The sequence below is a fragment of the Macaca thibetana genome, chromosome 1 (genome assembly GCF_024542745.1).
Source record: "Macaca thibetana thibetana isolate TM-01 chromosome 1, ASM2454274v1, whole genome shotgun sequence".
Lineage (NCBI taxonomy): Eukaryota > Metazoa > Chordata > Mammalia > Primates > Cercopithecidae > Macaca > Macaca thibetana.
In genome coordinates, this window is record NC_065578.1 from 127,870,945 (window position 1) to 127,896,731 (window position 25,787).

Sequence of the window (25,787 nt, forward strand, 5' to 3'; positions counted from 1 at the left end):
ATGGGTCCAACCAGTGTTAAGAAATCCTATTTCCCCATTTCTCCCCCTGAGCTGCCCAAAGACCCCATACACACCAATGGGAGAGCAGCTAGATCCTTAAAACCCTACATGGTAGCTAAAGAGGTAGGACAACTAAGCATTTGGTAGTTGTTGGACAAAGAGTTCTCAGACACTAGTGTCAACAAAAGATAAAGTAAATATACAGCAGAATGGATGGAAATAAACCAAAAATGTAAACTGAGTACCGCAGGGATGTGTGAGGGAGTATTTTCAGGGAAAAACAGAGCAGGTTATGGGGGAGTTACAAGAAAAGAATAGAGGTATAAATTTGAGGGAAGCACATTTGTAAATGAACGCTTTTTAACTGAGACAAGAAGGACTCATCAGCATCACAGAACTGCAAGCAGTCTGTCAATTTTGGAATGGAATACATATTCTTTTAGACTATTTTGCTATGATTCTGAGAGAACAGTCTAGGCAACTGAACTCTGCTAATAATGACAAATAACATATATTGAGCTTTTACTCTAAACCATAAACTAGGCTGAGTGCTTTTGTAGATTATTTTATATAATCTTTTAAGAACTCTTTAAAATAGATAATAATCCTTATTTTCAATGGGAAATTGATACTTAGATTAAGTAAATTCCCCAAGGGAACATAGATAAAATGTGGTGGAGCTGGAATTTGAAATTAGAACACAGTATTAAGAAAATTAACTAAATTTAATAAAAAAGAATACACGTTTATTGAGTACAAAGCACCAGGTAAAAGAAAGGAAAAATATAGTATAGCTCTCTGAAGTTTCATAGCTAAGCTTGGAGAATCTTTCATCATATACAGACAACAAGAATGGGGTGGGCAATGAACAGGAGACATGAGGTCATTGAGGTCATTTTTTTTTTTTTTTTTTTTTTTTAGGCAGGGTCTCATTCTGTTGCACAGGTTGGAGTGCAGTGGTGCAATCCTGGCTCACTGCAACCTCTGCCTCCCAGGCTTAGCAATTCTCGCAGAAGCTGGGACTACAGGCCCACAGTGCCATGCCTGGCTATAGAGGCAGAGTTTTGCCATGTTGGCCAGGCTGGTCTCAAACTCCTGGGTTTAAGCAATCTGCCTGCCTCAGCCTCCCACACTGCTGGGATTACTGGCGTGAGCCACTGTACTTGGCCGAGGTCATTTTTTTTTTTTTTAAGATTTTTTTTTTATTTCTACTGGGGAGGGAGGAGGATAAATAGAACTGTTTTCCAATTTGCTCTCCACTGTATACACACATACCCACACACATACATAAACATACATACACCAAAAATACCCCAAACAAAAAACAAAAAAACCAGGAATCAAAAAAACAAAACACCCTCAAACTGCACCAATACTTCATATTTTGACCAAAAAAATATCCTGGGAGGAAGTGCAAAATGCAAAATCAAATGACTGAAAAATGCTGAACAAACAGCATTATTAATATACAAAATATTTATATTACTGAACTAGTAACAGGTGATGTTCTCTGTGTCTGTAAAACTTTGGAACCACATAGCTGATTTGTTAAATCTAGTCCATGCCAGCTTCCAAAAACCAAACTTTTAGTTAGCTTCATTCTTTGATGCCTCATCAAAATTTTCTACAAGATCTGGAACATCATCATCCTCCTCATCAATGTCTTCTGGTTTTGGTGCTTTACTGTCCAAGACTTGCCGTGGGAACTGTTCAGCTAACTTCCTAAGACTTGTTAAACTGTCAGCACCAAGCTGACTTAATATTCCAGGAAACATTTCTGTGATTGGTTTGGCTTCTGCATGACCAGTAATTGCAAAGGTGTTAGCAGAAAGGGAAGCTTGGACTTTGGGATTGTTGAAATGAATAACTGTCCCATCATCTTTAATCATGTTCACCTCTTCAATACCAGCTATATTATTCACAGCCAGTTTTTTTAGAGAACTCTGAAGCTTTTTGTCATCAGCTGTAGCTGTTCTGTATACCACCTTCTTCTTTCTGCGAGCTGTACCCTTGCCCCCTATCCGGACCTGAGCCTGAAGTTTGGCTAACTTTTCTTGATTCATGCTGTTGGTAAATCTGAAGCAGGGAGGGTCCTCCAACACCAGCACGCGGCAACAGCAAGATGGCTGCCTCCCCGAGGTCATTTTTTAACTAGCCCAGATCACTTACCTTTACAATACGTATAAAGGTCCAACACACAGCAGGTCCCCACTACAGCCTCCAAAGGAATGATCTCATACAGTGGCACCCGAAATAGTTCATTATGATAGAACCGACGGGATGGAGAGTGGTGTGTTTCGTGGGGACGGAAATAATGATGACCAAAGGCAAACCGTTCCTCTCTAAAAAAGGAAAAGTGAGAAGGGAGAGGTTTAACTGATTAGCAAGATCCTAGTGAACATTCAGCTCCGCTGGTACAGCATGGCTGGAAGAAAAGGACAGGACCTCAGCACATACTTTTCATTCTTCCAAAGTTTCTCAATGCGAAAGATGTCAAGTTTATCTCGGTTAATGTGAGATAACAGTCGATAGGACTGACGGACCGGGTGGCCATCAGGGGTGCGCCGACTATCCCTCATCAGATAAACACAGTCACCTAGGAAGACCCAGAACACAGAAGAAACATAAAATGATTCTTGTATGAATTCTGTTAGGCATCTATTTGACTCAGGGTCTACATAGAACTCATAATCGGAAACAGTATAAATACAGAGAGCTAAAAGCAGCAGTGTTAAGTGATGATAATCAATTCTAGACTACGACAATAATATAAGGTAGGCATTCTATTTCTTGAGCTTCCTATGTGTTTTTCGAGTCTTAAAATTAGCTTTATAACATGTCTATCATTTCAAATTAGTATTATTTGATGGAGAGGTGATGCATGTAAGCACAAGGACTGCAGATATAAAAACTTACATTTTATTGCTATTCAAGGCTGTACGGAGACAATGACTATGAAGGAGACAGTAGAGACTTCCTACTATACAGAAAGGTCACCTCTGACAAGTAGGGTTAGCTCCTGTAATACATACCCTGACGAAGCAGCAAGTCATCTCGGAGCAAACAGATGAAGTAGACACAGCCAGGTTGGGCATAGTGGGGCCGAGGGATCATGGGAACCTCCTGATAGGAGCAGAAAGCCAATGTATAAGGGCTGGAATTACTACATTCAGCCTACTTATTTCTCTTCAGGAGAGAAAAAGAACTAAAACCTAGAATTCTCAATCAATCAAAACTTACTGTTTAGTCATTTCAATATATCACAGATACACAAAAAAGATGAAAGCAACTACAGTTGTTAAACCTGGAAAAGCGAAGGTAGAGGACAAAAGTGATAGGCTAAGTATCTCAATCTATGTTTTATGAAGCACTAATTGTGTAGTTGCTCTATGTAATCTAGGGGCCATATGAAAATGTGTTAAGGGAGACTAATTATTACAATGATTGGGTAATACTACTGGTATTTAATGCCCAGGGTCCAAGGAAGCCAAACATTCTGAAATGCATCCATCACAATAAGAACTATGCACCTAAACATGACAACAGCAACACTGTTAAGAAATACTGCCTAAATCTCTTCTTTTTAAAAATTGACTTGCCCAAAATCACACATATAAAGATAGCAGAGCCAAGCCAAGAACCCACTTAATGACTTAGGCAAGCCACCCACCCTCTCTCCTATGAAGTGAGCCTAACACTAATGTTTGCTGATTCTGAGTCCAGTGCTCTTCTCACTTAAACCACTGTCTAACATAAATGACGTTAAGAATACCAAGTTCTGGATTCTATAAGCTATTCCTTTCACGGACATCTGATAGTGTTTATAAAAACCTCAGTTTTGTTTCTGTTTTTTTTTTTGAAACGGAGTCTTGCTCTGTCGCCAGGTTGGGGTACAGTGGTGCAATCTTGGCTCAATGCAACTTCTGCCTCCAGATTCAAGTGATTCTCCTGCTTCAGCCCCCCGAGTAGCTGGGACTACAGGCACGCAACACCACACCCAGCTAATTTTTGTATTTTTAGTAGAGATGGGGTTTCACCATGTTGGCCAAGATGGTCTTTTTTTTTGAGACTGAGTCTCACTCTGTCACCCAGGCTAGAGTGCAGTGGCATGATCTTGGCTCACTGCAACCTCTGCCGCCCAGGTTCAAGTGATTCTCCTGCCTCAGACTCCCAAATAGCTGGGTTACAGGCACCTGTCACTGCACCCGGCTAATTTTTTTTGTAGTTTTAGTAGAGACGGGGTTTCAAGACAGGGTCTTGAACTCCTGACCTCATGATCCACTGGCGTCGGCCTCTCAAAGTGCTGGGATTGCAGCCATGAGCCACTGCACCCGGCTGAGGATGGTCTTGATCTCTTGACCTTGTGATCTGCCTGCCTCGGCCTCCCAAAATGCTGGGATTATAGGCCTGAGCCATCACGCCCAGCCTTTTTCTTTTTTTTTTTTTGAGACAGAGTCTTGCTCTGTTGCCTAGGCTAGAGCGCAGTGGTGTGATCTCAGCTCACTGCAACCTCCATCTCCCAGGTTCAAGTGATTCTTCTGCCTCAGACTCCTGAGTAGCTGGGATTACAGGCACACACCGCCACCGTGCCCAGCTAAGTTTTGAATTTTTAGTAGAGATGGGGTTTCACCATCTTGGCCAGGCTGGTCTCGAACTCCTGACCTCATGATCCACCCCGCCCGGCCTGTTTTTTTGTTTTTTTTTTTTTAAGAGATGGAGTCTTGCTCTGTCGCCCAGGCTGGAGTGCACTGGCGTGATCTCGACTCACTGCAACACCTGCCTCCAGGTTTCTAGCAATTCTTTTGCCTCAGTCGCCCAAGTACCTGAGACTACAGGCGCATGCCACCACGCCTGGCTAATTTTTTTTTTGTATTTTAGTAGAGACGGGGTTTCACCGTGTTGCCCAGGCTGGTCTCGAACTCCTGAGCTCAGGCAATCCATCCACCTTAGCCTCCCAATGTGCTAGGATTACAGGCATGAGTGACCGTGCCCGGCCAAAAACCTTAGTTTTATCTAGTGCCATTCCTTCCACAGATTTCTAAGTATTTTATTTTCCCTTTGATCATACTCCTGAAATAGGGAAGAACAGAATTATGACCCATATTGTAAAGTTTAAGAAGCCAAGGCCCAGAGAGGTTGAACAACTAATTAAAGGAAATTCTGCAAAGCAGGAGCAGGACAGGTAAGATACCATGTGATACCTCTCCTACTTATAGATCAGAGTTTTATGAGGGGCAGCTTACCCTGTCCACAGGCCTTGGGTCACACTGCTCACAAAGGTAGTGCTCCACATCTGAGTTCACTCCCATACAATCACAGTGCTGCCATACCTGCAGAAAAACATACAGTTTGGGGGAACATGGAGGCTATGACTTACTGAGAGTGTCCTGGGAGCCCAGAATAAAAAATTAGCAATAGGTCAGGGTAAAGTAAAAGAGGAACTAAGTGATAACTGGGCGAATGAGATATTGGAGATAAATGATAAAATAGGAGGAAAACAGAATAATGACTTTTCTGAGCAAAAGTATACAGATTGACTCATAATCTGTAGATCCGGGCAAATAAAATGGGGAGATGGAGAGAGAATAGGAAAACAAATGGATAGACTACTAAACTATTACTAAGTAATTTAAGTAAATGCTATGGCTATTCTGAAAAGCTTTACAGGTACAAAATGTTTTTATTTACCCCTGTCTAACTTTATCCTCCCAACAATCCTATGTGTTACTTACAGCCACTTTACACATAAAGTTATGTGTTCACATATATTAGTGGGGACACTAGGGCTCAAATTCAGGCTTTGACTCCTTCATCAGGAGCCCTACCTGTATTAACATATTTCACTCTCTCAGAGGATTCATACTAATATACTATCACTAATGATTCAAAAGGCAAAGCACTATATAAAATACTGTCATTCTCCTTGATCCAGATTATGTGAGAAGTGTACAGTGAAAAGTGGGCAGAAAAAAGGAAAGAGCCAGGCGTGGTGGCTCACGCCTGTAATCCCAACACTTTGGGAGGCTGAGGTGGGCAGATCACTTGAGCTCAGCAGTTCAAGACCAGCCTGGGCAACATGGTGAAACCCCATTTCTACAAAAAAAAATTAGCTGGGCATGGTGGCGCATGCCTGTAATCCCAGCTACTCGAGAGGCTGAGGTGGGAGGACTGCTTGAGCCTGGGAGGCAGAGGTGCAGTGAGCTGAGATCATGCCACTGCACTCCAGTGTGGGCGACACAGCAAGATCCTATCTTATAAACAAAACAAAAAAACAAGAAGAGAGGAGAGAAGGAAAGAAAAAGAAGGGAAGGATAAAGTGAAAGAAAGAGAGATAAGAGGAGAAAGGCAATATGGTAAACATAGAAACCTAACAGAAACCAAGGCTAAGTTACAGTTCATAAAAAGCCTTTCAAGCCAATCCAAAAGAGGCATGGGCTTCTTCTTTGAATATGGTCACCATGCTCATCAGGACCAAGCTTCTGCTTCATTTCCTGACCCTCACCATGCACTTGTCACACTGGATCATGAGACCTTCATCCTTGTAGAGGCCACAGATACAGCGAATAACATCGTCGTCCTTCTCATGCCCATTCTCCTTTTCAGAGACTGAGGTCTCACTGCTGTCTGCCTCACTTGCTGTCTCTCCCACAATCTCATCGATTTGGGCTGATGCCTCATGCCGGGCATTGTAATAGGCCTTTCGTAGACGGCAAACATCTCTCCCAATTGGGGATTTACGCCCATAGTACTTCTGAAGAAAGCAAATAAAGAAATCATGTTTGGTCCTCTCAATTTGGCTTAACGATTTACCTGAAGAGGTAGCATGACTTTCTTTACCCTCCCATTTTGGTTAACAGATTTTCAATGGTATCAAATATACTGCCAGACAGTTGGTAACAACTTAAACTGAACTAAAATAAATTCAAGTTAGAATCTGCAAGTTATTTTTTCTTTTTTTTTTTTTTTTTTTTTTTGAGACGGAGTCTCGCTCTGTCGCCCAGGCTGGAGTGCAGTGGCCGGATCTCAGCTCACTGCAAGCTCCGCCTCCCGGGTTTACACCATTCTCCTGCCTCAGCCTCCTGAGTAGCTGGGACTACAGGCGCCCGCCACCTCGCCCGGCTAGTTTTTTGTATTTTTTTAGTAGAGACGGGGTTTCACCGTGTTAGCCTGGATGGTCTCGATCTCCTGACCTCATGATCTGCCTGTCTGAGCCTCCCAAAGTGCTGGGATTACAGGCTTGAGCCACCGCGCCCGGCCAAGTTATTTTTTCATTTGCTCAATTGACCTGTCATTCAATTCTGTCACGGGCCTCCTTGTCCACATGGTCAAATACACAGAGATCATGAAATATGAATTAATGTCACAAGCATAATGTAGTGTAGAAGTTCAACATACACCTTTGTCTTGTGGATATCTGTGACAGATCTACAGGTGTTGAATCTATGTGGAAGGTGGGTTTCAGTAGGAAGAATGTTACAATTTGAGATTGCTCTAATTCTTCTCTCACTTGTCTATTTTTCTTTCTCATTTCGTCTTTCAACTTCAATTATTCCTTTATCTTTTTTTTTTGTTTGTTTGTTTGTTTTTTTTTTTTTGAGACGGAGTCTTGCTCTGTCGCCCAAGCTGGAGTGCAGTGGCGCGATCCTGGCTCACTGCAAGCTCCGCCTCCTGGGTTCACGCCATTCTCCTGCCGCAGCCTCCCGAGTAGCTGGGACTACAGGCGCCCGCCACCTCGCCCGGCTCATTTTTTGTATTTTTAGTAGAGACAGGGTTTCACCGTGGTCTCGATCTCCTGACCTTGTGATTCGCCTGCCTCGGCCTCCCAAAGTGCTGGGATTACAGGCGTGAGCCACCGCACCCGGCCAATTATTCCTTTATCTAGTAGGCGCTTTTTTCTTCCAAACACCTCTCCAAGGTATGTCAAAATTACTGAATAATCTCCTCTCTTCTATGCACCATACAATAGTCCATCCTGTCCTTTAAATCAGTTCAAGGCCACTTTCTCTCCAATGAGCTTCAGCTATTCCATAATCTATCACTGTGATACTCCTCAATTCCATCCTCAAGATATATTACTGGCCAGGCACCGTGGCTCACGCCTGTAATCCCAACACTCTGGGAGGCCAAGGTGGGCAGATCACCTGAGGTCAGGAGTTCAAGACCAGCCTGGCCAACATGCTGAAACCCTGTCTCTACTAAAAATACAAAATTAGCCAGGCATGGTGGCAGGCGCCTGTAATCCCAGCTACTCAGGAGACTGAAGCAGGAGAATTGCTTGAACCCGGGAGGCAGGCGGAGGTTGCAGTGAGCCGAGATCATGCCATTGCACTCCAGCCTGGGTGACAGAGCAAGACTCTGTCTCATTAAAAAAAAAAAAAAAAAAAAATATATATATATATATACACACACACACACACACACACACATACACATATATATATAAAACATTTACCTACACATATTTCTGAATATTTCACATGTACTTATTTTGAGGAAAGAAACTACAGATATTAGTTAAATGTATTGAAATATCTATATAATGCAGTCATAAAGGTTTAATACTAAATCAGTTTTTTACAAAAATTATTTTTTTGAGGGGGAATGATTTAACCTTCCATTCTAGTCATATCAATGTCTTCATTCATAGCCTTCTATAATATTTAGTATACTGTAACACATACCCCAAGGGTACTCAATAAAAATGACTGGCTTTTCCAACCAGAAATATGGCTGATAGAGGAGGATAAAAATCTTAAACTTCTATACGAATTCTCTTCAGAACAAACTTGTGAAATCTGTTTGAAGTCAGTGAAAAATACCTCAGCATTCCGAAAGACTTTGAGCATGTCAGCATCAAAAGCTTCCACTGTCTTATAGTAACCAATGAGGATCTGCTTCTCTATGGTGATAAGATCTAGGGGATCAGAGATCTTCTCATAATAATCAGCATTCCTGGAACACAAAGCCAGGGTGTCAATCTGGCACACTTAGCACTTTTTAAAAACTCAGATGATTCCCACAAATGTGAACCTACTTTTTCTTTGGGGGAAGGTTCAAAAGTGGAGCTGCCAGTGCTTGCCGGGAAGAATCTGCAAAAGAATGTGAGGTTTAGTAGAAAGACTCTACCATACAAGGGAGGCAAGCATCTCCTAACTGGAAGAGGAGAATCCCTCAAATTAAAAGTGAGAGAAAAATCCAAGTCTTTTTTTTTTTTGAGACAGAGTCTCACCCTTGTCACCCAGGCTGGAGTGCAGTGGCGTGATCTTGGCTCACTGCAATCTCTACCTCCTGGGTTTAAGCGATTCTTCTGTCTCAGCCTCCCGAGTAGCTAGGAGTACAGGTGTGTACCCCCACGCCCGGCTAATTTTTTTTTTTTTTGAGACAGAGTCTTGCTCTGTCGCCCAGGCTGGAGTCCAGTGGCACGATCTGGGCTCACTGAAAGCGCCGCCTCCTGGGTTCACACCATTCTCCTGCCCCAGCCTCCCGAGTAGCTGGGACTACTGGCGCCCGCTACCGCACCTGGCTAATTTTTTGTATTTTTAGTAGAGATGGGGTTTCACCGTGTTAGCCAGGATAGTCTTGATCTCCTGACCTCATGATCTGCCCACCTTGGCCTCCCAAAGTGCAGGGATTACAGGTGTGAGCCACCACGCCCGACCAATTTTTGTATTTTTAAAAGAGACAGGGTTTCACCATGTTGGCCAGGCTAGTCTTGAACTCCTGACCCTCAGGTGATCCACTTGCCTCGGCCTCCCAAAGTGCTAGGATTACAGGCGTGAGCCAATGCACCTGACCAAAAATCCAAGTCTTTTTAAGGCCTGTGAAAAATCCACCTTTTCAGATATGTAGGTAAAGGCAGGGAGCAAATGATAGTTCTAAGATTGCCTAGGATATGAAAGATATAGTTGTATCTGCTTGAAAGGTAGCACGATGTTAGTTGGGTAATGAGAAGAACTTCCTATGAAAAATGAGAGATGGGAACTTATTGAGAGTAATCTGCTTAGGGCAAATTACTACTCAATAAATCTTACAATAGCAAAAAGAACATCTTATCTGAAAAGTGTTTTCTAGTTCTCATTAACTGTCCTTAATTAATAGTAATTTGTTTGGCTGGGGATGGGCGCGGTGGCTTACATCTGTAATCCCAGCACTTTGAGAGGTCAAGGCGGGCGGATCATGAGGTCAGGAGATCAAGACCATCCTGGCTAACATGGGGAAACTCCGTCTCTACTAAAAATAAAAAAATTAGCCAGGCGTGGTGGCAGGCACCTGTAGTCCCAGCTACTCAGGAGGCTGAGGCAGGAGAGTCACTTGAACCCGGGAGGTGGAGGTTGCAGTGAACAGAGATCACGCCACTGTACTCCAGCCTGGGCAACAGAGCGGGACTCTGTCTTTAAAAAAAAAAAAAAAAAAAGAAAAAGAAAAAAAAAAAAAAAAACGCCGGGCGCACTGGCACACGCCTATAATCCCAGCACTTTGGGAGGCCGAGGTGGGCAGATCATGAGGTCAAGAGATTGAGACCATCCTGGCCAACATGGTGAAACCCTGTCTCTACTAAAAAAATTAAAAAAAGAAAAGAAAAGAAAAGAAAAATTAGCTGGTCGTGGTGGCACACGCCTGCAATCCCAGCTACTTGGGAGGCTGAGGCAGGAGAACTGCTTGAACCCAGGAGGCAGAAGTTGCAGTGAGCCAAGATTGCACCACTGCACTCCAGCCTGGGTGACAGAATGAGACTCTGTATCAAAAAAAAAAAAAAATTTGGTGGGGTGCAGTGGCTCACGCCTGTAATCCCAGCACTTTTGGCAGCTGAGGTGGGCAGATAACTTAAGGTCAGGAGGTCGAAAACGGCTTGGCTAACATGTTGAAACCCCATCTCACTACCAAAAATACAAAAATTAGCCAGGCATGGTGGCGCACACCTGAAGTCCCAGCTACTCAGGAGGCTGAGGTGGGAAAATCATCTGAACCCATGAGGTGGAGGATGCGGTCAGCCAAGATCGCACCACTGAACTCCAACCTGGGTGACAGACTGAGACCCTGTCTAACACAATAAAAATAAAGGCCGGGCATGGTGGCTCACATCTGTAATCCCAGCATTTTGGGAGGCCGAGATGGGTGGATCACGAGGTCAAGAGTTCAAGACCAGCCTGGTCAACATGGTGAAACCCTGTCTCCACTAAAAAATACAAAACTTCGCCGGGTGTGGTGGTGTGCACCTGTAGTCCCAGCTGCTCAGAAGGCTGAGGCAGGAGAATTGCTGCAACCCGGGAAGCGGAGGTTGCAGTGAGCCGAGATCATGCCACTGCACTCCAGCCTGGGCCACAGAGCGAGACTTCGTCTCCAAAAAAAACAATAAAATAAAATAATAATAAATACAAAAAGTACTGGCCGGGCACGGTGGCTCACGCCTGTAATCCCAGCACTTTGGGAGGCCGAGGTGGGCGGATCATGAGATCGAGACCATCCTGGCCAACACAGTGAAACCCCGTCTCTACTAAAAATACAAAAAAATTAGCCGGGTGTGGTGGCAGGTGCCTGTAGTCCCAGCTACTCAGGAGGCTAAGGCAGGAGAATGGCATGAACCCGGGAGGCGGAGCTTGCAGTGAGCCCAGATCGCGCCACTGCACTTCAGCCTGAGCAACAGAGTGAGACTCGGTCTTAAAAAAAAGAAAAAAAAAATTACTATTACTCTGTTGGGTATGGATCCAATTAAATTCCAGATACTGAATAATTTAGTACTGTACTGTGAATATTTTCTGTAATTGATTTTTCCTGTAACAGTTACTCTGTATTATGAAAATGGAATTTATGGTGAGGGGCCACTTCTCATTTGCTACCATACTCCATATTTAATTTCTGGCAATTTCACTAGAGAGTAAAAAAGGCTGTGTTTCATGCTCATAATGCAGTGACATGGTAGATATACTTACTGCAGTTTCATGTTCGGTCAGATGAGCCTACTTGAGAATGCAGGACAGACATGGTGGCTCATGCCTATAATCCCAGAACTTTGGTAGGTCGAGGTAGAAGGAGCGCTTGAGGCCAGGAGTTCAAGACCAGCCTGGGCAACACAGCGAGACCTCCATCTCAAAAAAAAAAAAAAAAAAAAGAGAATGCAGAGAGTGTGATTTAATTTGGGAATGTAAATGGAATAGGTGCCTCAAAATTCAAAACTTTACATCTTACATCTTAGGGCAGTTTGGTCCCCATTTTCCTCTTTACATCCTTAGGTTAACAAAACTGCAAAAAGCCACTATAAAATCAAAGAGAATCAGGGGACAGAAAAAGAAATTAAAAAGAAAAGAAATGCCCACGAGCTGTGGCTTACACCTGTAATCCCAACACTTTGTGAGGTCTAGACAGAAGGATCACTTGAGCCCAGGAGTCTGAGACTAGCCTGGGCAATACAGCAAGACCCTATCTCTATTTATTAAAAAATAAAAAGAAAAAAGAAAAAAGAACGAATTTGAAGGTGGTTATAGTCACCTTTATAAGAGATGATACCATCACAAATTTCTTTGAAGATCTGGGCTAGGCGGGCTGCCCGAGCCACTTCAATATTTTCCTCTGCAGCTGCCAACCGTCTTGTTCGAACAGATCGAGCTGTCTGCAGGGCAGAGAACTGGGTCATGAAGACATCTGGAAGAATAAAGTGAAAATTAAGTTTCAGGAAACAAGGAGCTCTACATGGCTTTCTCTTTCCCAATGGATTCCCGCCATTTGCTCTACTTTCCCCTGAAGTGATTAAGTAGATTAGTGGGCACAGAGTTCTTTCTATCTTCTGTAATGAGAAATCAGGAAACACTGGAATTTACTGGAGACAAAATGCTGCAAGAGGGACCTTAACTTAGTGCTCAAATGCAACAGAGTATAGTAGTTGTAAGTCTGGGCTTCAAAATCAATCTATCAGCATCTGAATTCTGGCATCACTGCTTATCAGCTGTGTGATCTTGGGCAAGTTATTTAACCCATGTGTCAGCTTCTCAAACATAAAATGGGAATAATGGTAGTACTTCCCTCATGAGGAAATAATGCAGGTTAAATGACATAATGCCTTTAATGTGTTTAGCTCAGTACCTGACATGTAAGTATTCTGTAAATGATATCTGTTATTATCAGAAGAAGCAAACTCGTTAGGATATAAGTTCAAAGAATTTATGCCAATCAAATCATCGACAGGATGTAAGATTCTGGACAAATTTTTATATCTAGTTAGCATTGAGCATATCCCTCACACATCACACAGAATTCCTTCTATCTTTTCAGGGGAAGAAGGAAAGGATTAAAAAAAAGAGCATGATCTTTTGAACACTGTTTTCAGTTAGAAAGGATGCTTGGATATGCTAGTTCCTCTGCTTTCAGTCTCTTCTGGATAATATCTGAACTCAGGAGTGCTGTTATATTATTCATGCATGAAGGTTAGAAAAAGGAAACCTGGTGGTTTGTGAGTACAGTGCTAATCTGAATGTGAGAAAAAAAGGTCTTCAAACTGATAATGACCTGTCCCCCACTGAATCTGAATGTGAGAAATGACCCGTCCCCAGCTGAATCTGAATGTGAGATAAAAAGGTCTTCAAACTGATAATGACCTGTCCACCCACTGATAATTACCCGTCCCCCACCCCAATTTCCCCAGTGGATTTGGTATCACTATTTTTTTTTTTTTTTTGAGACGGAGTCTTGCTCTGTCACCTAGGCTGGAGTGCAATGGCCAGATCTCGGCTCACTGCAAGCTCCGCCTCCCGGGTTCACGCCATTCTCCTGCCTCAGCCTCCCAAGTAGCTGGGACTACAGGCACCCGCCACCTCGCCCGGCTAGGTTTTTTTTTTTGTATTTTTTAGTAGAGACGGGGTTTCACCGTGTTAGCCAGGATGGTCTCGATCTCCTGACCTCGTGATCCGCCCGTCTCGGCCTCCCAAAGTGCTGGGATTACAGGCTTGCGCCACCGCGCCTGGCCTTGGTATCACTATTTACTCTGTCTGCAAGTTATTTTCAAGGTAGGAAGTAACAAAGAGGGCCCACTATCTATCTGATACCTAATGACTATTTCAGACTATAGGTCACGTTTGAAAGGCTGTAGGAGGAGGTTTCTTTCTATTCCCTGAAGAGAGGAAAGTTGAAGAACTGGGGTGGATAGATTACTACTGACTGATGAGTATATATTTGGATCATAACTTTTTTGTTCAATACTAAAAGGAGTTGTTAAATACATTATCTGCTGGAAAGCAACTAAAATAAATTAACAGAAATGTTTCAGCGGGGTGTGGTGGCTTACGTCTGTAATCCCAGCACTCTGGGAGGCTGAGGCAGGTGAATCACCTGAGGTCAGGAGTTTGGAGACCAGCCTGGCCAACATGGTGAAACCCCCTCTCTACTAAAAATACAAAAATTAGCCGAGCACCTGTAATCCCAGCTACTCGGGAGGCTGAGGCAGCATAATTGCTTGAATCCAGGAGGAAGAGGTTGCAGTGAGCTGAGATCGTGCCATTGCACTCCAGTCTGGGCAACAAGAGTGAAACTCTGTCTCAAAAAATAAAGAAAGAAAAATGTTTCAAATGCCTTACCAGACTTGATATTCCCATCATCTCGGCAGATCCCATTCCAACGGGTATATAATGATGCTGAGTGAATATTATCACTGGTGTGCTTTACTTCCTCCTGTTTTTGACGAATCTTCTCCCAGTTTCGGACCAAGAATACATGATGCTTTAATACAAAGTTCCTGCAAGGAAGGAAAAAAATCTTCCTTTATTCATTAATTAAATAAGCATTTATTACATGTCTACTCTGTGGAAGTCATTGTTAGATGATATACGTGAACTGAACTGTTGTAAAGATAATTATATGGGCAAAGCATTATTCAATTTTGTATCTTGACTTTTTTTACATTACGTAAAACATGTAATATTTACATACATCTGGCAAGCAACAATTAAAGGTTGCAAAAATGCTGGCAAGTGAAACAGCCTGACCAGAAGGCAGAGATTTATTTGTACAAATTCTAAATATAGTTGTCAAGATGAAGTAGGGTCTTAGGATCAGCTATAACAAGGAGAACTGGACTGGCAAATAAAGGCAAAGATATGTAACATGGATAGGCACTGGGCTTAGGTGCAGTGCTGCCATATGGTTCCCTAAACTTACTATTTTTTTTTTTGAGTTGAAGTCTCCCTCTGTCACACAGGCTGGAGTGCAGTGGCGTGATTTCGGCTCACTGCAACCTCCGCTTCCTGGGTTCAAGCGATTCTCGTCTCAGTCTCCTGAGTAGCTGGGGTTATAGGCGCCTGCCACCACGCCCAGCTAATTTTTGTATTTTTAGTAGAGACAGGGTTTACCCATGTTGGCCAGGCTGGTCTTGAACTCCTGACATCAGGTGATCCGCCCACCTTGGCCTCCCAAAGTGCTGGGATTACAGTGGTGGCGTGAGCCACCGTGCCTGGCCCTGGTTTCCTAAACTTAAATGAGTTATGTGTATCTTGACTGATCCTATACAATTTTGATGATTCCATTATTCAATTTCCACAATAGGACATATGTAAATAGATGTGATCTTGGATAAATCTCAAGGTATGTGTCTCACTTCTCACTTAAATGGAGATCAGACTAATTTTCTAGTTCCTGCACATTGGAATCCCCTGGGAGACTTTATAAAGTCTGATAAACTACTGATATAAACTACTGATACCTGGGTTCCACCTCTGCAAATTCGGATTTAAGTGGTCTAGGGTGTGGCCTGGGCCGTGGGAGTTTTTCAAAGCTGCCTATGTTAATAGGCAGCCAAAGTAGAGAACCACTGGACTGGTTTTTCCGAAATTTAAAATTTCTTTTTTTTTTTTTTTTTTTTGAGACGGAGTCTCGCTCTGTCGCCCAGGCTGGAGTGCAGTGGCGCAATCTCGGCTCACTGCAAGCTCCGCCTCCCGGGTTCACGCCATTCTCCTGCCTCAGCCTGCCGAGTAGCTGGGACTACAGGCGCCCGCCCCTGCGCCCGGCTAATTTTTTCTATTTTTAGTAGAGACGGGGTTTCACCATGGTCTCGATCTCCTGACCTTGTGATCCGCCCACCTCGGCCTCCCAAAGTGCTGGGATTACAGGCGTGAGCCACCACGCCCGGCCCCGAAATTTAAAATTTCTATGACTCAAAGGGAAATAGAATGAAAGGGGCTAAAATTACACAATGGTTATAAATAAGGATAAACTTTCAACAAATAGGACATACTCACTTGTTTGCTTCCAAAAGGGACAATTCTTATCTGAATACAGGAAACAGCAGAAATTACCACCAAAGATCCCTTCTATTGCTCTGTTAACATGTCAACAAAGCAGGTATTCTGTTTTTTTTTTTATTTTTTATTTTTTTGAGACGGAGTTTCGCTCATGTTGCCCAGGCTAGAGCGTAATGGTGCAATCTCAGTTCACCGCAACCTCCGCCTCCCGGGTTCGAGCAATTCTCCTGACTTAGCCTCCTGAGTAGCTGAGATTACAGGCATGCACCACCATGCCTGGCTAATTTTTAGTAGAGACGGGGTTTCTCCATGTTGGTCAGGCTGGTCTCAAACTCCCAAACTCAGGTGATCCGCCTGCCTTGGCCTCCCAAAGTGGTGGGATTACAGGCATGAGCCACTGCGCCCAGCCAAAGCAGGTATTCTTGATTTTTTCTCTACCACGAATTCCTTTGACAGTCTGATGAAGCCTATGGAACGATTCTTTGAACAATTATTTTTAAATTACTTCAAAAAATTTAAATTATTTAAAAATTTTGGGCCAGGCATGGTGGCTCATGCCTGTAATCCTAGGACTTTGGGAGGCCGAGGTAGGTGGATCAACTGAAGTCAGGAGTTCGAGGCCAGTCTGGCCAATATGGTGAAACCCCATTTCTATTAAAAGTACAAAAACTAGCTGGGTGTGGTGGAGTGCACCTGTAATCCCAGCTACTCAGGAGGCTAAGGCAGGAGAATCGCTTGAACCCGGGAGTTGGAGGGTGCAGTGAGCCGAGATCATGCCATTGCACTGCAAAGGCATATTGCAGAGCAAGACTCTGTCTAAAAAGAAAAAAAAAAAAAAAAGCAAGGCCTTTCCATGTTGCCCAAGATGGTCTTGAATTCCTGGGCTCAAGTAATTTTCCTGCCTCAGCCTCCTGAGTAGAGGGGTCTACAGGGATATGTGGAAATGTTATTTCATTTAGAAATTAGGGAACATAAGATGGTCTGGTGTGTTGGCTCATATCTGTAATCCCGGTGCCTTGGGAGGTCAGTGCAGGAGGATACTTGAGCCCAGGAGTTTAGGACCAACCTGGGCAACACAGTAAGACTTTGTCTCTACAAAAAATTAAAAATAAAAAAAAAATTAGCCAGGTGTGGTGGCAGGTGCCTGCAGCCCCAGCTACTTGGAAGGATGAGGCAGGGGGATCACCTAAGCCCAGGAATTGGAGGCTGCATTAAACCATGATTGCAGTGAGCCAGGCCTCTGCATTCCAGCCTGGGCGACAGTGTGAGAACCCCGCACTACAAAAAAAAAAAAAGGAAATTAGGTGAGATAAGAATGTATTTCCGGCCGGGCACGGTGGCTCAAGCCTGTAATCCCAGCACTTTGGGAGGCCGAGACGGGCGGATCACGAGGTCAGGAGATCGAGACCATCCTGGCTAACACGGTGAAACCCTGTCTCTACTAAAAAATACAAAAAACTAGCCGGGTGAGGTGGCGGGCACCTGTAGTCCCAGCTACCCGGGAGGCTGAGGCAGGAGAATGGCGTAAACCCGGGAGGCGGAGCTTGCAGTGAGCTGAGATCTGGCCACTGCACTCCAGCCTGGGCGACAGAGCGAGACTCCGTCTCAAAAAAAAAAAAAAAAAAAAAAAAAAGAATGTATTTCCTCGGTCAGGCACGGTGGCTTATGCCTGAAATCGCAGCACTTTGGGAGGCCAAGGCAGGTGGATTACAAGGTCAGATCGAGACCATCCTGGCTAACACAGTGAAACCCCATCTCTACTAAAAAAATACAAAAAAAAAAAAAAAAATTAGCCAGGCGTGATGGCAGGTGCCTGTAGTCCCAGCTACTCAGGAGCCTGAGGTAGGAGAATGGCATGAACCCGGGAGGTGGAGCCTGCAGTGAGCCAAGATTGCACCACTGCACTCCAGCCTGGGCAACACAGCGAGACTCCGTCTCAAAAAAAAGAATGTATTTCCTCCATCCAAGTTCACAGATCCCCTGAACCCTTTGGCTTAAGACAAAAGAAAGTGGATCAACAATATAGAAGTTTCATAATTTTTTACACAGATAAGCAATCATATAACTTAAAGGGAACATGGATAAGAGTATTTCCTTTTTACCTTTCACGATTGGACATGGGCTTCATCTGTAATTGGGGGGTCAATCTAGTTGGGGTATTGATATTTTCATTGGGTTCCTCAGAGAGATGGCCTCTCTGAAAAAGAGATGGATCAGATTAGAGATTTAAAAAAATATCAGTCAGAAATAATCTCCAAGAATATTAAAACCACTCTTAAGATGCCACCCTCTGGTAATTCCCTTATTCCAGCAATTGCCTCTAAGCATCTCATAAATAGCTTTTGGGGAAAGTCATTAGATAATTATTCACCCGTTTCTTCAGCTTGTGCTTAGACTTTCTCTTCTCTTTTGACCGTCCAGATTTTTTGTGTGTGGCCATGGGCTGGCTGTTTTTGCTGCTGCTGAGTCCATTCACACGCTGACTCTTGCCTCCGATGATTCCTCGACATTTCTCAAATCCACACTTACAAAGTTGCTTTGAAGAGAGAGAATAATTTTTTTATTTTTATTTTTTTGAGACACGGTCTTTCCTGTCATTCAGGCTGAAGTACAGTAGTACAATCATGGCTCACTGCAGTCTCAACCTCCTGGGCTCAACTGATCCTCCTATCTCAGCCTCTCCAGTAGCTGACATTACAGGTGCATGCCACTATGCCAGGCTAATTTTTGTATTTTATGTAGAGACAGGGTTTCGCCATGTTGAGCAGGTTGGTCTCGAACTCCAGGGCTCAAGCAGCTCTCCCACCTTGGCCTCCCAAAGTGCTGGGATTACAGGTGTGAGCCACTGTGACCAACTGAGAATAATTTTTTTTTTTAGCTTGCAGTTTCATTTACTAGCTTAAAAAGGATGTCTGAGCATTTGGACACACATTAAGTATAAATCAAGAAATCTGCATATATGGGAAAACAACTGATTGAGAGTATAAATAGAAATGGGTTTCCACTGGAATAGAAAGGATGGATTAAATTTTAGGAAAACTTCTTCCCCAGAAAAGTTAACAACTGAGTGGAGACCAAAAACAACAGGGCAATCTCTTTCTTCAAAGTAATTGGGCACTATGTATCAGAGACAGGTGGTGTACAGAGTGAAAAACTGTCCTCTCCTATATACTTCTTTAAAACAAATTTTTAAAACAGCCAGGTGTCGTGGCTCACGCCTGTAATCCCAGCACTTTGGGAGGCCAAGGTGGGCGGATCACGAGGTCAGGAGATCGAGACTATTCTGGCTAACACAGTGAAATCCCACCTCTACTAAAAAAATACAAAAAATTAGCCGGGCATGGTGGCAGGTGCCTATAGTCTCAGCTACTTTTGGGAGGCTGAGGCAGGAGAATGGAGTGAACCTGGGAGGCAGAGCTTGCAGCAAGCCGAGATCACACCACTGCACTCCAGCCTGGGCGACAGAGCGAGACTGTCTCAAAAAAAAATTAATTAAAAAAACCAAACATGAAATGCTTCAGTAATCCGTTTGTCATCCTTGCATAGGGGCCATGCTAATCTTCTTCGTATCTTTCCAATTTTAGTATATATGCTGTCAAAGCAAGCACTTAATTAAAAAATTTGGCTGGGCATGGTGGCTCAGGTCTGTAATCCCAGCACTGTGGGAGGCTGAGGTGGGAGAATCGCTTGAGTCCAGGAGTTTGTGACCAGCCTGGACAAAAGAAGGAGACACCATCTCTACAAAAAATTAAAAAAAAAAAAATTAGCAAGGCACAGTGGTGCACGCCTGTGATCCCAGGTACTCAGAAGGGTATGGTGGGAAGACTGCTTAAGCCCAGGAGATAAAGGCTGTGGTGAGCCATGATCACATCACTGCATTCTAGTGTGGGCCACAGAACAAGATCCTGTCTTAATAACAAAAAATTTTAACCATTTTAGAGAAGGGGGTCCCGTTCTGTGGCCCAGGTTGGCCTTGAACTCCTGGGCTCAAGTGATCCTCCTGCCTCAGCCTCTTGAGTATCTGGGACTATAGGTAAGTATGCACTACTGTGCCCAGGCTCCCATGTAATTCTTCTCTTCCTTTATTCTTTTTTTTTTTTGAGCTAGAATCTCACTCTGTTGCCCAGGCTGGAGTGCATTGGCGCGATCTCTGCAAACTCCACCTCCTGGGTTCAAGCGATTCTTCTGCCTCAGCCTCATGAGTAGCTGGGACTATAAGTGTGCACCACCATGCCCAGCTGATTTTTGTATTTTTAGTAGAGATGGGGTTTCACCATATTGGTCAGGCTGATCTCAAACTCCCGACCTCGTGATTTGCCTGCCTTGGCCACCCAAAGTGCCGGGATTACAGGTGTGAGCCACCACATCCAACCTCTTTTTCTTTTTTTGTGTTTGAGACAGGGTCTTGCTCTGTTTGACAGGCTGCAGTGCATTGGTGTGGTCCTGGCTCACTGCAACCTCCACCTTCTGGGCTCAAGCAATCTTCCCACCTCAGCCTCCCAAGTAGCTGGGACCACAGGCACGTGCGACCACACTTGGCTAGTTTTTGTATTTTTTTGGTAGGGACAGGGTTTCACCATGTTACCCATGCTGGTCTTGAACTCCTAGACTACAAGCAATCCGCTTGCCTCAGCCTTGCAAAGTGCTGGGATTACAGGAGTGAGTCATTGCGCCTGACCTCCCATATACTTTTTTTTTTTTTTGAGACACAGTTAGTCTGGCTTTGTCACCCAGGCCGGAGTGCAGTGGTGCAATCTCGGCTCAATGTAATGCAACCTCCGCCTCCAGGGTTGAAGCAATTCTCCTGCCTTAGCCTCCAAGAAACTGGGATTACAGGTGCATGTCACCATGTCCAGCTAATCTTTGTATTTTTGATAGATGGGGTTTTGTCATGTTGGCCAGGCTGGTCTTGAAATTCTGAGCTCAAGTGATCTGCCCACATCAGCCTCACAAAATGCTGGGATTAAAGGTATGAACCAGTGTCCAGCCTCTCACATACTTCTTAATGGCTCCAAGTCAATCATGTTTACTAAAAGCTCATGTTATTACAGCATTGTAAGGGATAAAGTCCAATCTCCCTCTAGGATTTATTATACTTACCTGTTTTTCCACATTGAAGGAATGAAAGTTATAATCATAAGTGAGTTCAGTCCCAGCTGGCATATCTTTAAGAGCATAGAGTCCAATCCGGTATACTCCATTAACAGACCTGTAAAGAGAGAAAACAGTTATAAAGGCTGGATTTTTTTTTTCTTTTTTTTGAGACAGAGCGTCCTCTGTTGCCCAGGCTGGAGTGCAGTGGTATGATCTCAGTTCACTGCAAGCTCTGCTTCCCCAGTTCAAGTGATTTTCCTGCCTCAGCCTCCTGAGTAGCTGGGATTACAGGCGTAAGCCACCACACCTGGCTAATTTTCGTATTTTTAGTAGAGACGGGGTTTCACCATGTTGGCCAGGCTGGTCTTGAACTCCTGACCTCAGGTGATCTGCCCGCCTCGGCCTCCCAAAGTGCTAGGATTACAGGCATGAGCCACCAAGCCCGGCCTCCACTTTCAATCTCTTTTCTATCCTTGGCAGCCTGTATAATACTGCCAGAGTAAGAATCCTAAATAATTTTTCTTGAAGACATGGTCTGTGTTGTCAATTAGGCTTTAAGTTTTCCTGCTTGGTATTCAGAGTCCTTCTAAATTATGGCTCACCTGTAATCCCAGCACTTTGGGAGGTTGAGGTGGGAGGATCACCTGAGGCCAAGAGTTCGAGACCAGACCAGCGCGGTAGCTCACGCCTGTAATCCTAGCACTTTGGGAGGCCTAGGCAGGTGGGTCACCTGAGGTCAGGAGTTTGAGACCAGTGCGGCTGACATGGCAAAACTGTCTCTACTAAAAATATAAAAATTAGCCGGGCAAGGCCACACGCGGTGGCTCACACCTGTAATCCCAGCATTTTGGGAGGCTGAGGGCAGATCACAAGGTCAGGAGTTCAAGACCAGCCTGGCCAACACAGTGAAACCCTGTCTCTACTAAAAATACAAAAATTGGCCGGGCACAGTGGCTCAAGCCTGTAATCCCAGCACTTGGGAGGCCGAGGCAGGCGGATCACAAGGTCAGGAGATCGAGACCATCCTGGGTAACATGGTGAAACCCCGTCTCTACTAAAAATACAAAAAAATTAGCCAGGCATGGTGGCGGGCACCTGTAGTCCCAGCTACTCGGGAGGCTGAGGCAGGAGAATGGCATGAACCCAGGGGGCGGAGCTTGCAGTGAGCCGAGATGGCGACACTGCACTCTAGCCTGGGCGACAGAGCAAGACTCTGTCTCAAAAAAAAAAAAAACAAACAAAAAAACAAAAACAAAAATTAAGGCCGGGTGGGGTGGCTCACATCTATAATCCCAGCACTTTGGGAGGCCGAGGCAGGCAGATCATGAGGTCAGGAGTTTGAGACCAGTTTGACCAATATGGTGAAACCCCATCTCTACTAAAAACACGAAAATTAGCTGGGCATGGTGGCGTGCACCCATAATCCCAGCTACTCAGGAGGCTGAGGCAGGAGAATCGTTTGAACCCGGGAGGCAGAGGTTGCAGTGAGTCAAGATTGCACCACTGCACTCCAGCCTGGGCGACAGAGTGAGACTCCATCACACACACACACACACACACACACACACACACACACACACTAGCCAGGCATGGTGGCACGTGCCTATACTCCCAGCTACTCAGGAGGCTGAGGCAGGAGAATCACTTGAACCCAGGAGGCGGAGGTTGCGGTGAGCCGAGATCCCGCCACTGCACTCTAGCCTGGGCAACAGGGCGAGACTCCGTCTCAAGAAAACAAAGAAAGAAACAAAGAAACAAACAAAAACTAGCTGGGCATGGTGGCACATGCCTGTAATCCCAGCTACTTGGGAGGCTGAGGCAGGAGAATGACTTGAATCCCTGAGGTAGAGGTTGCAGTGAGCTGAGATCATGCCACTGCATTCCAGCCTGGGCAACAGAGCGAGACTCAGTCTCAAAAATAAAATAAAAAAAAAAGGCTTTAGTTCACTTATTAAATGAATTAAAATTACTTTTTATGGCTTACCTATACAAATCTTCCAGTTTTACCAATATCTATCACGTGAGTGCCTCTCTTGTTCTATTATACGTAAGGTAATGATCATTTAGTATTTTATGTGTTTTTTTGATTTTTGTGTTTTTGTTTTTTCGCTCTGTCTCCAGGCTGGAGTGCAGTGGCACAATCTCGGCTCACTGCAACCTCCAACTCCCGGGTTCAAGCGATTCTCCTACTTCAGCTTCCTGAGTAGCTGGTGGGACTACAGGCATGTGCCACCACGCCCAGCTAATTTTTCGTATTTTTAGTAGAGACAGGGTTTCATCATATTGGCCAGTATGGTCTCAATCTCCTGAGCTCATGATCCACCCACCTTGGCCTCCCAAAGTGCTGGGATTACAGGCATGAGCCACCGCGCTCGGCTGTGTTTTAGGAGTTTGTGACTCACCTGGGCAACATAGTGAGACCTTATCTCAATATATTAAAAAAAAAAGAATATAGTCATCATCATTATGGCTAACATTTACTGAGTGTTTTTTATAATATTTTATATTAACTAATTTCATCCTCCTAACAATTATATAAAAATATGTACTATTATTAGTTATTATAGCCCTCATATTACAAATAAGAAAACTGAGTCACATAGAGTTTGAAACTTGCCCAAAGTTACACAGTTAATAAGTTGAGGAATCAAGTTTCAAATTAAGACATTCTGGCTTCAAAATCTTAACTACCATGCCATACTCATAACAAGTTATATCATTAATTCTCAAAGCAATCCTATAGAAAAAAAACCAATCTTACCAGATAGGCATTATGATATCTATTTTATATATGAAGTATATATGCCTCAGCGTTTGTTTATGGTTATATAGCAATTAAGTGGCATTCAAACCCAGGGGATTAAAACCCAGGCTGTTTGACTCCTTAGTTCTTGTCTCCTTACCAGTGTGGAATACATTAAGGGTTAGATCCTGCCCTATTATATGTAACCTTGTCAAAAATTTTTAGTTTTTAGTATTTTTCTTTCCTGAATTCAGAAAGCATTTTTTTAAAAAATTTAATTTAATTTTTTTTTTTGAGATGGAGTTTTGCTCTTGTTGCCCAGGCTGGAGTGCAATGGCACGAACTCAGCTCACTGCAACCTCTGCCTCCTGGGTTCAAGCCATTCTCCTGCCTCAGCCTCCCAAGTAGCTGGGATTACAGGCACATGCCACTATGCCTAATTTTGTATTTTTAGTAGAGACAGGGTTTCTCCATGTTGGTCAGGCTGGTCTCCAACTCCTGACCTCTGGTGATCCGCCTGCCTTAGCTTCCCAAAATGCTGGGATTATAGGCGTGAGCCACAGCACCTGGCTAATTTTTATTTTTAAACAGGATCTCACTCTCATACAGGCTGGAGTACGGTGGCGCAATCTCAGCTTACTGCAACCTCTGCCTCCCTGGCTCAAGCGATCCTCCCACCTCAGCTTCCTGAGTAGCTGGTGGGACTACAGGCATGTGCCACCATGTCCAGCTAATTTTTGTAATTTTAGTAAAGACAGGGTTTCGCCATGTTGCCCGGGCTGGTCTCAAACTCCTGAGCTCAGGTGATCTGCCTGCCTTGGCCTCCCAAAGTGCTGTGATTACAGGCATGACCCACTGAGTCCAGCTGCAGAAAGCATTTGAAATGTATACCAGGAGTTGGCAAACTCTGGTCCACAGGCCACTGCTCCCATCTTTGTAAATAAAGTTTTACAGGTACAAAGCCAACAAGCTTGCTGACTACTGATATAAACTGTAACTTTTCTTTTGAGACAGTGTTGATCTGTCACCTATCCTCACACCTGTAATCCCAGCACTTTGGGAGGCCTAGGCGGGCAGATCACTTGAGGTCAGGAGTTCAAGACCAGCCTGGACAACATGGCAAAACACTGTCTCTACTAAAAATATAAAAATTAGCCAGGTGTAGGGACGCATGCCTTTAGTTACAGCTACTCAGGAGGCTGAGGCACGAGAATCGCTTGAACCGAGGAGGTGGAAGTTGTGGTGAGCCAAAATGGCACCACTGCACTCCAGCCTGGGTGACAGAGCAAGGTTCTGTCTCAAAAAAACAAAAACAGAAAACCAAAAAAAGGTATCTTCTGGCCAGGTGTGGTGGCTCATACCTGTAATCCCAGCACTCTGGGAGCCTGAGGAATGAGGATTGCTTGAGCCCAGGAGTTTGAGACCAGCCTGGGCAACATGGCAAAACTCCATCTCTATCAAAATATACAAAAATTAGCCGGGCATGGTGGCATGCGCCTATGGTCCCAGCTACTTGGGAAGCCGAGGTTGCAGTGAGTCAAGATCGTCCCACTGTACTTCAACCCTGGTGACAGAGTGAGACCCTGTCTCCAAAAAAAGGGGGGAAAAGATATCTTCTAGTTGATGTTCTTGTATAAGTCTGGCATAAACACTCATTTCCGTTGGGGACATACTTAGGACTAGAGTTGCTGGTTTACTGGATACGTTTAGCTTTGGTAGGTTGTGCC

At 44.2% G+C, this 25,787-nt stretch overlaps 2 protein-coding genes and 1 non-coding gene across 12 annotated transcripts in view; all 3 read right to left on the reverse strand.

Annotated features, from left to right (window-relative positions):
* Positions 1–25,787, reverse strand: part of ASH1L (ASH1 like histone lysine methyltransferase) — a 366,415-nt gene that overhangs the window by 6,853 nt on the left and 333,775 nt on the right. For all 9 annotated transcript variants that reach the window (XM_050752217.1, XM_050752157.1, XM_050752176.1 and 6 more), the window contains 12 exons: positions 21,324–21,432; positions 18,595–18,759; positions 18,326–18,420; positions 14,565–14,722; positions 12,487–12,639; positions 9,035–9,089; positions 8,820–8,952; positions 6,503–6,751; positions 5,244–5,330; positions 3,033–3,123; positions 2,458–2,596; positions 2,170–2,342 (listed from right to left, as the gene is read on the reverse strand). In XM_050752217.1, coding sequence (XP_050608174.1) covers positions 2,170–2,342; positions 2,458–2,596; positions 3,033–3,123; positions 5,244–5,330; positions 6,503–6,751; positions 8,820–8,952; positions 9,035–9,089; positions 12,487–12,639; positions 14,565–14,722; positions 18,326–18,420; positions 18,595–18,759; positions 21,324–21,432 — 1,607 coding nt within the window. The remainder of the gene's footprint in view (positions 1–2,169; positions 2,343–2,457; positions 2,597–3,032; positions 3,124–5,243; positions 5,331–6,502; positions 6,752–8,819; positions 8,953–9,034; positions 9,090–12,486; positions 12,640–14,564; positions 14,723–18,325; positions 18,421–18,594; positions 18,760–21,323; positions 21,433–25,787) is intronic.
* LOC126934705 (transcription factor BTF3 homolog 4-like) lies at positions 5–2,163 on the reverse strand. 2 transcript variants are annotated; one of them, XM_050755500.1, is made up of 2 exons: positions 1,896–2,163; positions 5–1,693 (listed from the first exon to the last, which is right to left on the reverse strand). In XM_050755500.1, the coding sequence occupies exons 1-2, from the start codon at positions 2,142–2,144 to the stop codon at positions 1,625–1,627; spliced, it is 318 nt and encodes a 105-aa protein (XP_050611457.1). In that variant the 5' UTR covers positions 2,145–2,163; the 3' UTR covers positions 5–1,624. The 2 variants fall into 2 exon arrangements, with proteins under 2 accessions (XP_050611457.1, XP_050611449.1); XM_050755492.1 differs by having other exon boundaries at positions 5–2,163.
* On the reverse strand, positions 19,725–19,831 carry LOC126944662 (U6 spliceosomal RNA). The gene has a single exon (XR_007722148.1). It is a non-coding gene; the product is annotated as a U6 spliceosomal RNA (small nuclear RNA).

Coding starts and splice junctions, on each gene's coding strand:
- LOC126934705 (XM_050755492.1), bottom strand. CDS start 2,144: ATGACCTCGGGGAGGCAGCCATCTTGCTGTTGCCGCGTGCTGGTGTTG.